General features: G+C 51.8%; 1 protein-coding gene across 5 annotated transcripts in view; it reads right to left on the reverse strand.

The window, feature by feature from the left end:
* CYFIP1 (cytoplasmic FMR1 interacting protein 1) overlaps positions 1-13,094 on the reverse strand; it is a 99,374-nt gene that overhangs the window by 53,813 nt on the left and 32,467 nt on the right. For all 5 annotated transcript variants that reach the window (XR_016217739.1, XM_051822213.3, XM_051822214.3 and 2 more), the window contains 9 exons: positions 12,936-13,025; positions 11,476-11,553; positions 11,037-11,138; positions 9,735-9,916; positions 6,465-6,561; positions 6,244-6,372; positions 4,171-4,275; positions 2,105-2,196; positions 1,051-1,168 (listed from right to left, as the gene is read on the reverse strand). Coding sequence is in view for 4 of the 5 variants with exons in the window: in XM_051822213.3 (XP_051678173.1) it covers positions 1,051-1,168; positions 2,105-2,196; positions 4,171-4,275; positions 6,244-6,372; positions 6,465-6,561; positions 9,735-9,916; positions 11,037-11,138; positions 11,476-11,553; positions 12,936-13,025 (993 nt within the window). In the remaining variant the exon portion in view is untranslated. The remainder of the gene's footprint in view (positions 1-1,050; positions 1,169-2,104; positions 2,197-4,170; positions 4,276-6,243; positions 6,373-6,464; positions 6,562-9,734; positions 9,917-11,036; positions 11,139-11,475; positions 11,554-12,935; positions 13,026-13,094) is intronic.

The raw sequence follows: 13,094 nt of genomic DNA on the forward strand, positions 1-13,094 counted from the left end.
GGGCTTCCCATCAAGCTGGTTTATAGTCACACCCTGATGGTACTGATTTCTACCCTGCAGGCTGTGGCAGCCCCTGCAGTGAGATGGCGCCTCCTACTGGGAAGCTGGCCAACGGCAGGCACACCCAGCCCCTCACCAGGGGTCTGCACAGGGGTGGTAGATGCGGAGGCACTGGGACTGCCAGGCCCTCCTCCAGGCTATCTGGTTCCACAGTGACTAGCGTGGTTGATAGGTGGGGCACAGGGAAGCTCATAGTCCTGCACCGGGTAGGGCCAACGTCCACCACATTGTTCTCCCCGGAAGCCAGGGACCTGAGAATCTTGAGGAATCAGCCAGTCCCCAACACCAGATCTGCGTCCCCCTGAACTACTCAGGGCACACAAACCAGGCTGTCACTGCCCTTGGCCCTGACCTCACTGCCTGGCCCACTAAGATGTGACAAGTGACATGCTGCTGCCCCTCCGGTTAGATGGCCTGGCGGCTCTCGCCTCACTTCTGGCACCTCACATACCAGGCAGTCAGGCTGCAGGCATGGACAGAGGTGCACGGCCAAGATGGGGCACAGCAAAGCTGGAGGGAAGTAAAAGCAAACCCTGCCTCCTGGACCCCTGGACTCGCTGCCCGACGGTGCCCCTTGCTGCGGCCCCAGAACCTCTGGCTCAGCTCTGGCCTTGGCACTTCCTTCCCCTTTAGACACGAAAGGGGTCGGGGGTCAGAACTACTACTTCCTTCTTCATCCCTCTTCTAGCTGCTAAGAATTAGGGTACTACCATAGACTAGGAAGTGCCTTTAACGCTCTCTGCTCAGTCTTGCCTTTTGGCATTTCCATTTACTTTCTCTGATAAAAAGATGCTTTTCACACAGCTGTACAGACACTGGTAATAGTAATTTTGCCACCTTCTCAACTGTAAGGGTGCTTTTTAAGTGTTCGACACTAAACGTTTTTCAAAGCCACTAAAGCTATTATTTGGGTGCAAAAGGAACACAAAGGACAGGCAGGTGCACACATGGCCCTCGGGTGCCCCGTGGGTGGCGTGGGGGTGCACGCACCTCGCTGTTGCTGTAGCGCGCCAGCTCCGAGATGAAGCGCATGTGGTCCTCGCGGATCTGGATCATCTGCTCGCAGATGTTGTACTGCGGGCTGCTGCTGGAAGACGTGCAGGTCCACCTGGCGGGGGAGGGAAGGCCCTGCGTCACCAGAAGAGGCCGCGGCACGGCACTGATGCAACAGCTGGGGCCCCTCTGTGTGGCGCCAGACCCGTTCTTAAAAGGTCATTGAACAAACAAAACAAAGACGATGCGGCAGAGACCCCTGTGTCCCACAGAGCCTCGGTCATGGCCGTGGGACCTTGGCAGAAAAATCCGCTGAGCCCTGAGCCTGAGATGCAGCTTTCACTGGTCTAAGTCACGGCTGAATGGGGACCACAGGTCGGCTGCGGGCGCCAGCACTCAGCAGAGGTCAGTTCCAATGTCCCAGGAGAGTCAACTGGCTGTGTGGGATCTGTGAGGAAGGGGACCGTGCGTCGTCATCGGTCATCATGCGCTGAAGACCAGTTACAGCAGAGGCCAGAAAACTGTCTCTGCACAGAGCCAACAGTAAACATTGCGGATGTTTCTGGCCACACTGTCCATCACACAGTCATCCTGTTCTTCTAACACAACCTTTCAAGAACAAGGACCTTACAAAAATGGGCCTGGCTTGGTTTGGCCCCGGTGATAGTTCTCCTGTAGCCTCTGTAACACACATGTGAGCCTCCTGCCCCCCACAGGAGCTGGTTGCTAAGCATCCACTAGCACATCACTGGAGTGAGAAGGCTTTTACACCCTTGTGTTCCCCACCAGCTCCGTGCAACCAAAATCCTCGGCACAATGAAATGTTCCACATCTACTTGGTCCAATGCAGTAGGCTATGAACATTTCAAATGTGGCTGTGCTTCTAAGGAAATGAAATTAATTGTATTTTTCAATGAACTTGAATGTAAATGGCCACACGAGGCAAGGGCTGCCCGTCGGACCTTCAGGGCCAGGCTGTGAGAACGTCAAGTGCTCTTTCTAGGTATTTAACAGGGGGCCGCAGAACCGGGCAGCTCTGCTCTCCTCCTACCGGGATTTGTTCTCCTCATAGTGGGCGCTGGTCTTGATGTATCTTGCCAGTTCTATCTGCATATCCCCGAACAGCGGAACCACCTGGAGCTGCTGTACTCAAAGGACAAAAACCAGGGCCATTATGTATGTTTAGTCACCAAATACATAAGCTCCCGGAAAATGACTGAGGCTAATAATTACTGTGGGTTGAATGCTGCCTCTGCAAGTCACTTATTACCATAAAATAAATAATTACCATAAAAGAAATAAATACTTTGCAGTAAATAACCTGCAAATTCACTTTGAAAAGAACAAAACAATTTTAAGTACCAATTTAAGTAGCAAAGTATGATTTTAAGTATCAATTTAAGTACCAATCTACATTTAAAAACTATGCCGATGTTTAAATTAACCTATCTTGTTGCTGGATCTACAGTCATTTTAAAAAGCTATATTTCCATATATTATCAATAGAATAAAAATTTAATGAGAAATACATAAAAAATTTAAAAATAAGCATAAAAAACGAAAAGATGTGTAAGACCCCCTAAATAAAAATACTGTCCCCACATTTGAGTATCAGGAGGCTTGGCATTTTTCTTAATTTTCATTTTAGCTGAAAGGCAGAGTCAGAGAGAGCTATTCTACCCACTGGTTCACTCCTCAAATGCCTACCACAGCCACAGCTGGGCCACGCTGCAGCCAGGAACCTGGAACTCACTCTGGGTCTCCGTGTGGGCGGCAGGGACCGAGGTACTAAAGCCTGCATCTGCTGCCTCCCTGGGCAAGCACGAGCAGGAAGCTGTGTTTAATATGGTAGCAGGGACTCAAACCAGGCACTCTGACATAGGACTTAACTGCTGGGCCAAAAAGCCCATCGGGCTTGACATTTTTTAAATGTCCATTCTTCCTAAGCTACTCTACATATTCAATGGAATCTCAATCAATATTCCAGGATGGAAAACGGCTTTATTTGGAAATTGTGGATGTACATCAGCAAATCAATTCTAAAAAGTATTTCAAAAGAAGGAAGGATGATATCCAAGGCAATCTTAAAACACAAAACTGTAAGCCTTGTACTTCAAGATAATTCAGGCATCATGGCCATGGAGCAGGGATAGACAACTTAGAGCAGGAAAAAAAACCAAAAACCAAGAATGCAAATTCCTACCTCACACCATACACTGAAGTTAGTTCCTGGATGACTGCTGTAGATCAAGACAAAAAAAGGAAGCAATGCTTCTAGAAACTAACACAGGGGACTGGCATTGTGGTGTAATGGGTTAAACTGTCACCTGCAATGCCGACATGCTATACAGGCACTGGTTTCAGTCCCGGCTGCTCCCCTTCCTATCCAGCACCTTGCTAACGCAGCTGGGAGGGCAGGCAGTCCAAGTACTTGGACCCCTGCACCCATGGAGGAGACCCCGATGAAGGTACTACATCCTGGCTTTTGCCTGGCCCAGCCCCTGCCATTGCAGCCATTTGGGGGAGTAAACCAGTGGATGGGAAGATCTCTCCCTCCCTCCTTCTCTCTCTCAACTCTGCCTTTCAAATAAATAAAATAAACCTTAAAAAAAAAAAAAGATAAGCCTCGAAGGTCCTTAGGCTACTGACACTGAAAAGACATGTGCCCCAGGACCCCTGTCACTTCTCCTCAGTATGTATCCAATGGCAGCCACACCAAATCAGCTGCATTGTCTGCACCAGGAGGAACCAAGAAACAGAGTGGACAAGTAAGCTCGTTTGATGGTGAAGTAGAAGACCACGGCACACTGAACACGTAACAGCCACAGCCTCAGACTCCCACAACTGTTTCTGTCTCACCAACAAAAGTTGGGGGAAATGCAGGGAGAGGCAATAAGATGACAAACAGCCTGACTCCATTTGTACAAGTTCAATCCAGGTAAAAACAATGCAGGAAGAAGCCTTTGCAGACTGGAGGAGAAACGCCAAGACGCCCTCCCTGCCTCCTCAATATTCTGTGATCTGGATCATGGTCGCACAGGGATTCATTCTGCAAAAGTTTAAACTGTACAATATGTCAATAAAAACATTTATATTAAAAAAAAAAAAAAACCTTACCTTGAAGTACTTGTCAATTTTGGACAAGTTAATTCTTTTCTTGGCATCTAGTTTATAGATGTTACTGACACTTCCATCCATCAAGTACAGACCAAATCCCATGACCTGAAAAGCCACAAATGGTGCAAAAACACTCAGACCGAAAATGTAATTACCCATACGATGTATATCACAATTCACTCTCGCTTTTCCTAAAAGCTCCTAGGAAATGAATAGCTCTCCCCTCACACGAAGCTATCACTTTATGTGGACCCTTTCTGGTTATTTCAGCTTCCTCCCAAGGCACACATCCCAGAGCCAACCCTCTTCAAGCTCAGGGCAGTGCTAGACTTGGACAGTTTAAGCTGACATTTATGAGACAGCTCGCAACTACTGTCATCATTTGTGGTCTTTCAATAGTAATTTCACTCCCACTATGAGTGTGTTAATAAGCAGTGGCAGGTGCACAGGTTAGAACACTGGACAAGCACCATGTCTCAACATCACTCAGTGCTAACTCGGCTCACACTGAAGGTGGAACAGGGGTGTGTGTGGCGGGGGGGAGAGGGAGGGAGGGAGGGAGGGAGGGGAGAGAGGGAGACCGACCGCACTGAATATTCTATATCCTCAGACAGTTCCCCAAAGCAGTCTCACAAAGATGTATTTTTAGGCTGCTTCTCTGGTGCTTCGAATGCATTGCCCCTCCATGATTTCATGTTACAAACATTTGTTGAGGTTCCAAGCCAGCTGCTAAAAGCTGAAAAAGCAAATCCTCTACTAGACTAACCTGTACAGCAGGATATTCTAGAACTATCGGGTCCAAAAGGTGGCTACATGTAAGTAAGTTTCAATGCATAGGTATGGAAAATGGTTAATGTGGCACCAGCCAATGCCCATCTCAGTTGCTCCTTAGGGGCTCATGGCTAGGGCTCCTGCATCAGCTGGCACAGATACAACACCTCTGCCATCCCTGCGAACTCCAATGGGTGGCGCTGTTGCAGCCCTGACCACTTCCCGGGGCTTCCTGCACCAGGAAAAGGTGGGAGGCTGGATGGGTGGGACTCGCAGCAGCAGGTTTCCCAGGGTCATCCTGTGCAGAGGGACAGCTTGGAGCAGAGGAAACAGCAGAGCAGACTTCTCATTTTTCCAATGAGAAATGCAACTGAAAACCCCAATTTGAAACGTAACAAAAGTAAATAGGGTGAACCAGGCAAAGTCCACTGTAATTAAGGTGAAACAATATACAGCTAGCTAGCTAGGGCCACAGCGTCTACATCCAAGAATTCAACCAACCATGGCTTAAAAATATTAAAAAACAAATGAATCTCTGCTAAACAGCTACACGCCTTCTTTTCTTGTCATTTTTCCCTGAAGAACACAGTATAGTAACTATTCACACTGTATTTAAAGTATATGGGAGGCTGGTGCTGTGGCACAGCGGTTGAAGCCACCACCTACAGAGCCAGCATTCCACGTGGACACTGATTCAAGTCCCAGCTGCTACACTTCTGCTCCAGCCTCCTGCTAATGTTGCCTGGGAAGGCAGCAGAGGACGACCCTGCATCCATGTGGGAGACCCTGATGAAGCTCCTGGCTTCAGCCTGGCTCAGCTCTGGCTTTTGTGGCCATTTGGGGAGTGAACCAGCAGATTATCTTCCTCTCTCTTTGTAACTCTGCTGTTCACATAAATAAATAAATCTTTAAAATAAAATAAAGTATATGGGAGGATGTATATAGGTTCTTGGAAAATACTATGTCATTTTATATAAGGGACTTGTGGCCCACGAATTTTGTTATCAATGGTGAGAAGATGCGGAAACTTCAGGGTGGAGGCTCCTAGAACCAATCCCTCGAGGACACCAAGGCACAAGTAGAAGAACCTGTGACCCAGGACCGCCTGGCCCGTGACAACCCTTTCCTAATGTCAGCGTGTAGTTCATTGGGACACGCTCACGGGACGTGCCAAGAGCCTGCAGGGGGACCAGGATGCTGCCCGTGTCCACAACAGCATGAGAAAGGACTCCGGAGGAAGCGTAGTCTTTGTGGAAGCTGGTGCCTCGGCGCTGCTGGGGGCTGCCAGCCCCACACACGTACTTTGAGAAGCATGTGTTTCTCGCTGGGCGTCAAGTACATCCTGTTCTCGTAGTAATCCACGCACAGATTCACGATGTCTGCCAAGAGCTCTTCGTAGCCAGAAATGACTTCGAGCTGCTGCTGCAGAGACTGAAACACAGAGCGGGAGAGCCGTGCCATCAGCTGCTCCCAGCCCTGCCGGGGACAGCTCACGCGCAGTGCGGTGGGAAGGCAGGCCTTACTTGCGTGATCTTGTTGTGGTTTGCCAGGAACATGGACAGATTCTGAGACTCCTGGATGGACTGTGGATCTGCCATTTTACGTAAAAACTGAGCAGCCCTTTGAAAATAAGAAAGAATTAATCCCAACGTGCACCGATGTACTGATTTTCCAAAATGCCTGGGAAAATGAGGATTCCTGCCCTCCCCGCCCCTTGCAGTTATCTGCAGAAATGTGGATCTTGCAAGCTGGTTATGAGTTCACCTCCTTAAGCAACTCCTGACCTGGACTCTAGGTCACTCTTTTGCCAACACAGATGCGATATATACAACTCTGGAGGACTTACCACCCTGCTGTCCACAGCTGAGGGACCTCCCCACCAGGCCCCTGCACTTTCTCCCTGTGGCTGCCCGAAGCCCAAAGGGCTGCTCTGCTCAGTGATGTCCCAAAGCCATGCAACGAGGCCACAGGGCACCCTGGGGTTCTTTGCTGGGAAAACTCTGGGCCACCATGCCTCCCGACAAGAACACCTGTCTCTGGCGTGTCACCCTAGGGACCAGTGAGGCCCCAAGTCACCAGTCGTGGCTCTGCTACCAATCTGCAGTAATCTACCCTGACACCCACCCAAGGACCCTACAGTGAGGTCCAAGAATACCGCAAGGCATATGCTGAGTCTGTGAGGTCCCCGCAGGATAGAGTGAGGGTTCTGCACACCCAGGGCTGTCTCCCAAGGAAGGGTACAGGAAACTGCCCCATAAAGATATGACCGCACAGCCTCGAGGCCTGGTGTATTAACTGAAGCAGAGTGCCCACGGCCAGGTCTGATAACCTACCCAACGCTCACTTCACCCCCTTCCTCCTTAGCAACAAGTCCCGAATTCCTGTAGAGCAACAACACACCTCATCTCCCGTGCAGCATAAGCTGCGACCACATGACCAGCGGCAGGCCCAGGAGATACAATGCAAAACCCTGAAAAGCACTTTAAAATGTACTTATAAGGAAGAGCAGGGGCTGGCTTCACTCCTTCTTCCCTGGTGACTGGAGTGCAGAAGTAACAGCTGGAGCTCAAACACTCGTCTTGGACCACGAAGCGGGGCAGGATGACAGTAAAGCAGCAGGAGTCCTGGGTCCCGCCCCCCATGGCCCCATCGTGAGCTGCAGATGATCTAACTGGGGACTTTTCAGGGAAGGGAAACACAAACCGCACCTTCTCCAAACCACTGTCCTTCCCGTGAGCTCTTAAAAATTACATGTAGTTATACCTAATAGTAACTGATATAGTGACACTCGTTGCCTCTTTAAACACGTTCAGTTTACTGACTGAAGTCGCTGCTGGGGCAGGCAGTAAGTCGAAGGAAGAGATCCACAATGCCATTTTCTCTTCCCTCACCGTCATCAAATGGCTTACCTGGCATCCATGCCCAGAAGCCATGGTACTGGTAGCTCCTAGCTGGGTGCCAAAGGGAGAGATGCACTTGCGGGTGTGGGGGCAAGGGAGGAGTGGGGGTTGCTGTCTGGGCAAGTGACCGTCAGAGGCCACAGGAAGAAGTAGCTGGAAGGTGGCTGGTGCCGCAGCTCAACAGGCTAATCCTCCACCTGCAGCGCTGGCACCCTGGGTTCTAGTCCCATTGGGGCGCCAGATTCTGTCCCGGTTGCCCCTCTTTCAGGCCAGCTCTCTGTTGTGGCCCGGGAGGGCAGTGGAGGATGGCCCAAGTGCTTGGGCCCTGCACCCGCATGGGAGACCAGGAGAAGCACCTGGCTCCTGGCTGCGGATCAGTGTGATGCACCGGCCGCAACAGCCATTGGGGGGTGAACCAACGGCAAAGGAAGACCTTTCTCTCTGTCTCTCTCTCTCTCACTGTCCACTCTGCCTACCCAAAAATAAATAAATAAATAAAAAGAAGTAGCTGGAAGGGCCACGGAGGTGCCCAGGCCCACTCTGCTGGGCTCAGGGGAGTCTGGGGTGGTGAAGGCACCACGGAGCTGATGCAGGAAACAACCCCTTCTCCCAGCATTCCACAGAGCAGCCGCATCCTAAATCTGCTTTACAGACTGGACTTTAGAACAAAGGTGCTGCTGCTAAGAGAGAGAAAGTAAATATCAAAAACCACGGATGCCATCCACGTCCCCCACTTCCTCAACAAAGCCCAAGAGAAAGTTGTGCAAAATCACTTAGCGAGTGACTCGCGCTGCGGGGAGCAGGAGCTGCTCTCCAGGGCTGGGTTGCTTCTGCCCCAAGAATTTCACCTTGCTCCAACCAGCGAGTCACACGTTTAGCATCCCACAAACTCTGTCACCAAACAGGGACAGCTCCAGAATGTCCCACCCGACAGGGGCTGACAGGGCAACCCCAGATCTCTCCCTACTTCTGACAGTCTAGGCTTCCGTGCACGGCTGACCGCACAGAATGGGACACTGTGCAATCTCCCAGAGAAAGGCCGAGAACTGCAGGTGATTCTGCCTGCTCCCCCTCCCGCCTCGTCCTCACATCCCAGTGGGTGCCCGGTTCCTAGTCAGTTTTATGATGAAGACACAGCAATAGTTGTACGATCTAAGACACAACATAAGTACAGCACATTCTGACACGAAGGAAAGTTTCTTCCAATTTAATTTTGGAACTAAGATTTCCTCCACTATTGCTTAGAAACAGAAGCTAGCATCTCACGCCAGCCAAACGCGTCTTCGACAGCACTTAGCCCAGACGTGCTGAACAAAGTCCATGAGAAGACAGCACGCTGTGTCCGCCCGCTTGTGCCTGCTGCCCCCGCCCCAGCCTTCCAGAAACACAAGCCAAGACACTTACCCAACTTCTCAGAAGTTTGCTACGTTTAAAAAAAAAAAATCTCCAAGCATGAGAGGTGTCTGGAGGACCTGGAAGCCCTATGTGGCCCCAAGACATCCCAGGGCAAGACACAAGCCATGTCTGCCTACCACTGCAGTGGGGCAAAGGCGGTAGCATCTGATGCCCGAGTCCCCCCTCGCGCTGCAGAGCCCACCTGGCCCCTGGTCAAGACACTCGCGTAGCCAAATGCCCGTGTTCCAGGAGCAGGAACTGCATCCTGTGCCTGTCTCCCCGAGGGCCCCAAGCACCGAGAGGTCAGCCTTGGACAATGGAGCATGACCAGGACATCCAGGGCCCATTCCAGCCGTAACTCAAGCCCATGACATCGCAGCACGTGGCACCGTGGCCCTGCATCGGCCAGCAACCCCTGCACCCAGCTGGAGACTGGAAAGCAGTCGCCGCCACCCCGGAGGCAGGTGCGCGGCGCACAGGGGATGCACGCGAGCTCACCTCTTGTAGGCCGAGTGGTCGTTCTTCACGCTGCACTTCATGTTCTTCAGCTCGTCCAGCACGGCGAACATGTTGATGAACTTGCCCAGCGTGATCAGGTAGGCTTCGGACACGAAGTCCTTCCTCCTCTCGGCGTGGCACAGGCGCCGCACCTCCCCGCAGAAACGCTCGATGGCGTTTCTCTGAGAGGAGCAAGGGAAGGCAAAGGAGCCGCAGTCAGCGGTGCGTGGATGCCACGTCCCAGCTTCCTGCACAGCCGCGGCACTCGCTGTCACTTGCTGGCAAAATCCCCAGCCCCTGAGGCTGCAGTCTCTCCAACTCAGCAAAGCAATCCCCACCCGCCTTTGCTCTGTCACAGTGGCTACTCCTTTTGCACTTTACCAACTACGTCCCCAAAGTAAAAGAACAGCAAATGTTCCATCAAAACATCTATAACACAGAGGTAACTTTCAGAGGTCAAGGGGGCAGGGGTGGGGTTTTTTCCTCTTGGCAGCTTTATTATAAAACGAAAAGTGATCTCCTAGTCAGTTCCATCTCCTCCCTCTGCCAAACGCATCTGCAATTTAAATATCTTTTCAGGGCCCACAAGTGCCACAGTGGGCTAAGCCATCGTCTGCAACACCAGCCTCCCCAAAGAGGACCAGGTGCCAGACCTGGCTGCTCCACTTCTGACATGGCTACCTGCTAACGTGCCTGGGAAAGCAGCAGAAGACGGCCCACGTGTGCAGGCCCCTGCAGCCACATGGGAGACCCAGTGGAGTTCCAGGCTTCTGACTTTGGCCTGGCCCAGCCCCCAGCCTCCAGCTGCTATAGGCATTTGGGGAGTGAACTGGCAGATGGAAGCTTGCGCGCGCGCGCTCTCTCTCCCTCTCTATTAACTCTGACTTTCAAATAAACAGATAAATATTTTAAAAACTTTTTCCAAAAGGACTACTTTAAACAGCCAGAGGTCCCTGCAGCCACTTTCTGCCTAAGGGCGGGAAGGGGACCAGGCCAGGGCTGGGATCCCCAGGGACTGGTGTCAGGGTGAGGCTGAAAGATGGAAAACCCGGCTCGACTGCAAGTACAAACTGGCAGAAAGTTAAAAAAAAAAAAAAAGAAATAGAACTGGAACCGACAGCAAGGAGGCCTCATGAAGGAAACACATGCACTCTGAGGCAGAGGGAAGTGAAACAGGACGGGAACCCTGGCGCTGGGCAGGGCCCTGCTTCCCCTGTCTTGGAGACCGCGCGCTGCTCTCCCCCCGGGGCCCGTGTGCGCCAGGCTCTGCATCAGGCTCCTGCTAGCACCTGGCCGCCTTACCTGGAAGTACATGAAATTCATCAGTTTCGTGACCTCAGGCTCCAGGACCTCCACGGTTTTCTCATAGATTTCCACTCTGTTAGGCTGCTCATTACATTTCACCTGGAAATGAAGAAACCAGTGTGACCCACAGGGCCTTCCACCAGCCGAGGGCCTGCCACAGGTGGCCTCCCTGCCCCTACCCCTGCCCTTACCCCTGGCCCTGCTCTGCAGGACCAGGGTGGAGGTTGGGGAGTGGCTTGGCAGGGACTGGGGTGGAACCTGGCAGGGATGGGCGAGGCCAGGGAAGGGTGGGGCAGGGCCGGCAGGGCCTGATGGGGCAGGGCTGGGCAAGGACAGCAGGGGGATGGGACAGGGCCCTGCAGGAGGGTGTGGCCAGCAGAGACGGGGCGGGGCCTGGAGAAACTCGAGGGTGTGGATGGGGAAGGCAGTGGGGCACCTGGGGGATGGCCCGGGAGCAGCTTCTCCAGGTGTACAGCATGACGGCGTACTCTTGGCCTTCCTCCAGCATCTCATTCTGCAAGGGCACACGGAACAAGCATGAGAAGAAGAGACGCGGTGCCAGGAACTGTTCTGACTCTCCCTTGCACAGACTGCTGAGCTGCTGCTGAGGCTCTGTCAGGTACCACCACACTCCCACGGCTTCTCCGGGCTGGAGAGGGTGTGAACGACCAGCAGGTGCCTCCAAACAGGGACAGCCCAGCCCGGAGAGGCCGCAACAGGCGCTACAACTCCGCTGCACTCCATCCTGAACGACCTGCTGGCAATGCAGACCTGAAGCTGGGGACATCAGGGGAAGGACTGCTGGCAGGGACCGGCCCCCAGAGAGGCGTCCTCACAACTCCCCTCCCCGGCTCACACCAGCCCCCTGGTTCAGAGAGGACCCAGAGCCAGGGCTCCCTGCCCTGGGCGTGCGAGGGACAGGCTGAAGTGTTCCCACAGCACTTACAATCTAGGCAGAGTGTCCATGGAAAGGGGGGTTCTACTTTATGTTTTAAGTCTTTGCAATCTGACAATGTATCTAAGATGCTTCAAAATGGTCATGATCTTTGACCCTGTAACTTCACTTCTACAAATTCAGCCAATTCTTGGAAAGACGCTCATCACAGACAAAAGCGGAAACTAAGGAATGGTGCAAAAATGTTAAAATTGTGTACATTTACAAGATGAATCACACATTAAAGGTTACTATCCCTGGCACATTTTCATGACATATAAGAATGTTCATGAAATTATTCACATGCATAATGCTAATGACAAACCCATCTAACTCCCCTGTGAGTGCACTCCTGGGATGGGTGAGCGCACAGAGGGAGAATGGGCACTAACGGGAAGAGGTGACCTCAAAACACTGACAAAGGTGGGTTTTTTTTTTTTTTTTGGCCTACAGATGCTATATTTTCACAAAGAACATGTGCTGTTTTTGTAATAAGAAAAAGCAATGACTATTTAAAATATACGGCATGGGGCCAGCATTGTGATGCAGGAGGTTAAGCTACTGCCTGTGATGCCAGCATCCTGTACGGGCGCTGGTTCCAGTCCTGGCTGCTCCACTTCCAATGCAGTTCCCTGCTAATGTGCCTGCGGGCTGGGAAGGCAGCAGAAGACGGCCCAAGTACTTGGGCACCTGCCATCCATGCGGGAGACCTGGATGGAGTTCCAGGCTCCTGGCTTCGGCCAGGCCCAGCCTCAGCTGTTACGGTCATTTAGGGCAGATGGAAGATCCATCAATCTCTGTTAACTCTGCCTTTCAAATAAATGAATCATTAAAAAAATATATAAGGCATTTCATTCATTCTCTTTTCCCTCACTAAATAGCCTATGGTGAAAAAACCAGAAATGTGCATTTTCCACTCTGTGTGCCGTCCCCCGGAAACAAAGACACGCAGCCAGCATTACCATGCTAGAGTGGACAGTGGCTTGTTCAATGTATCTTGCGATGCCGGTGACAAAGGCATTCCTGTCTTCAAAGTTAGTGTTGAAATTCGGCTGCAAGGAAGAGAGAAGACATCGTGTTGACACCGGAGCCACCAGCCAGCGGGCCCACAGCTCCTCAGG

The sequence above is a fragment of the Oryctolagus cuniculus genome, chromosome 12, assembly GCF_051225735.1.
Source record: "Oryctolagus cuniculus isolate XC-2025 breed Fujian yellow rabbit chromosome 12, ASM5122573v1, whole genome shotgun sequence".
NCBI lineage: Eukaryota > Metazoa > Chordata > Mammalia > Lagomorpha > Leporidae > Oryctolagus > Oryctolagus cuniculus.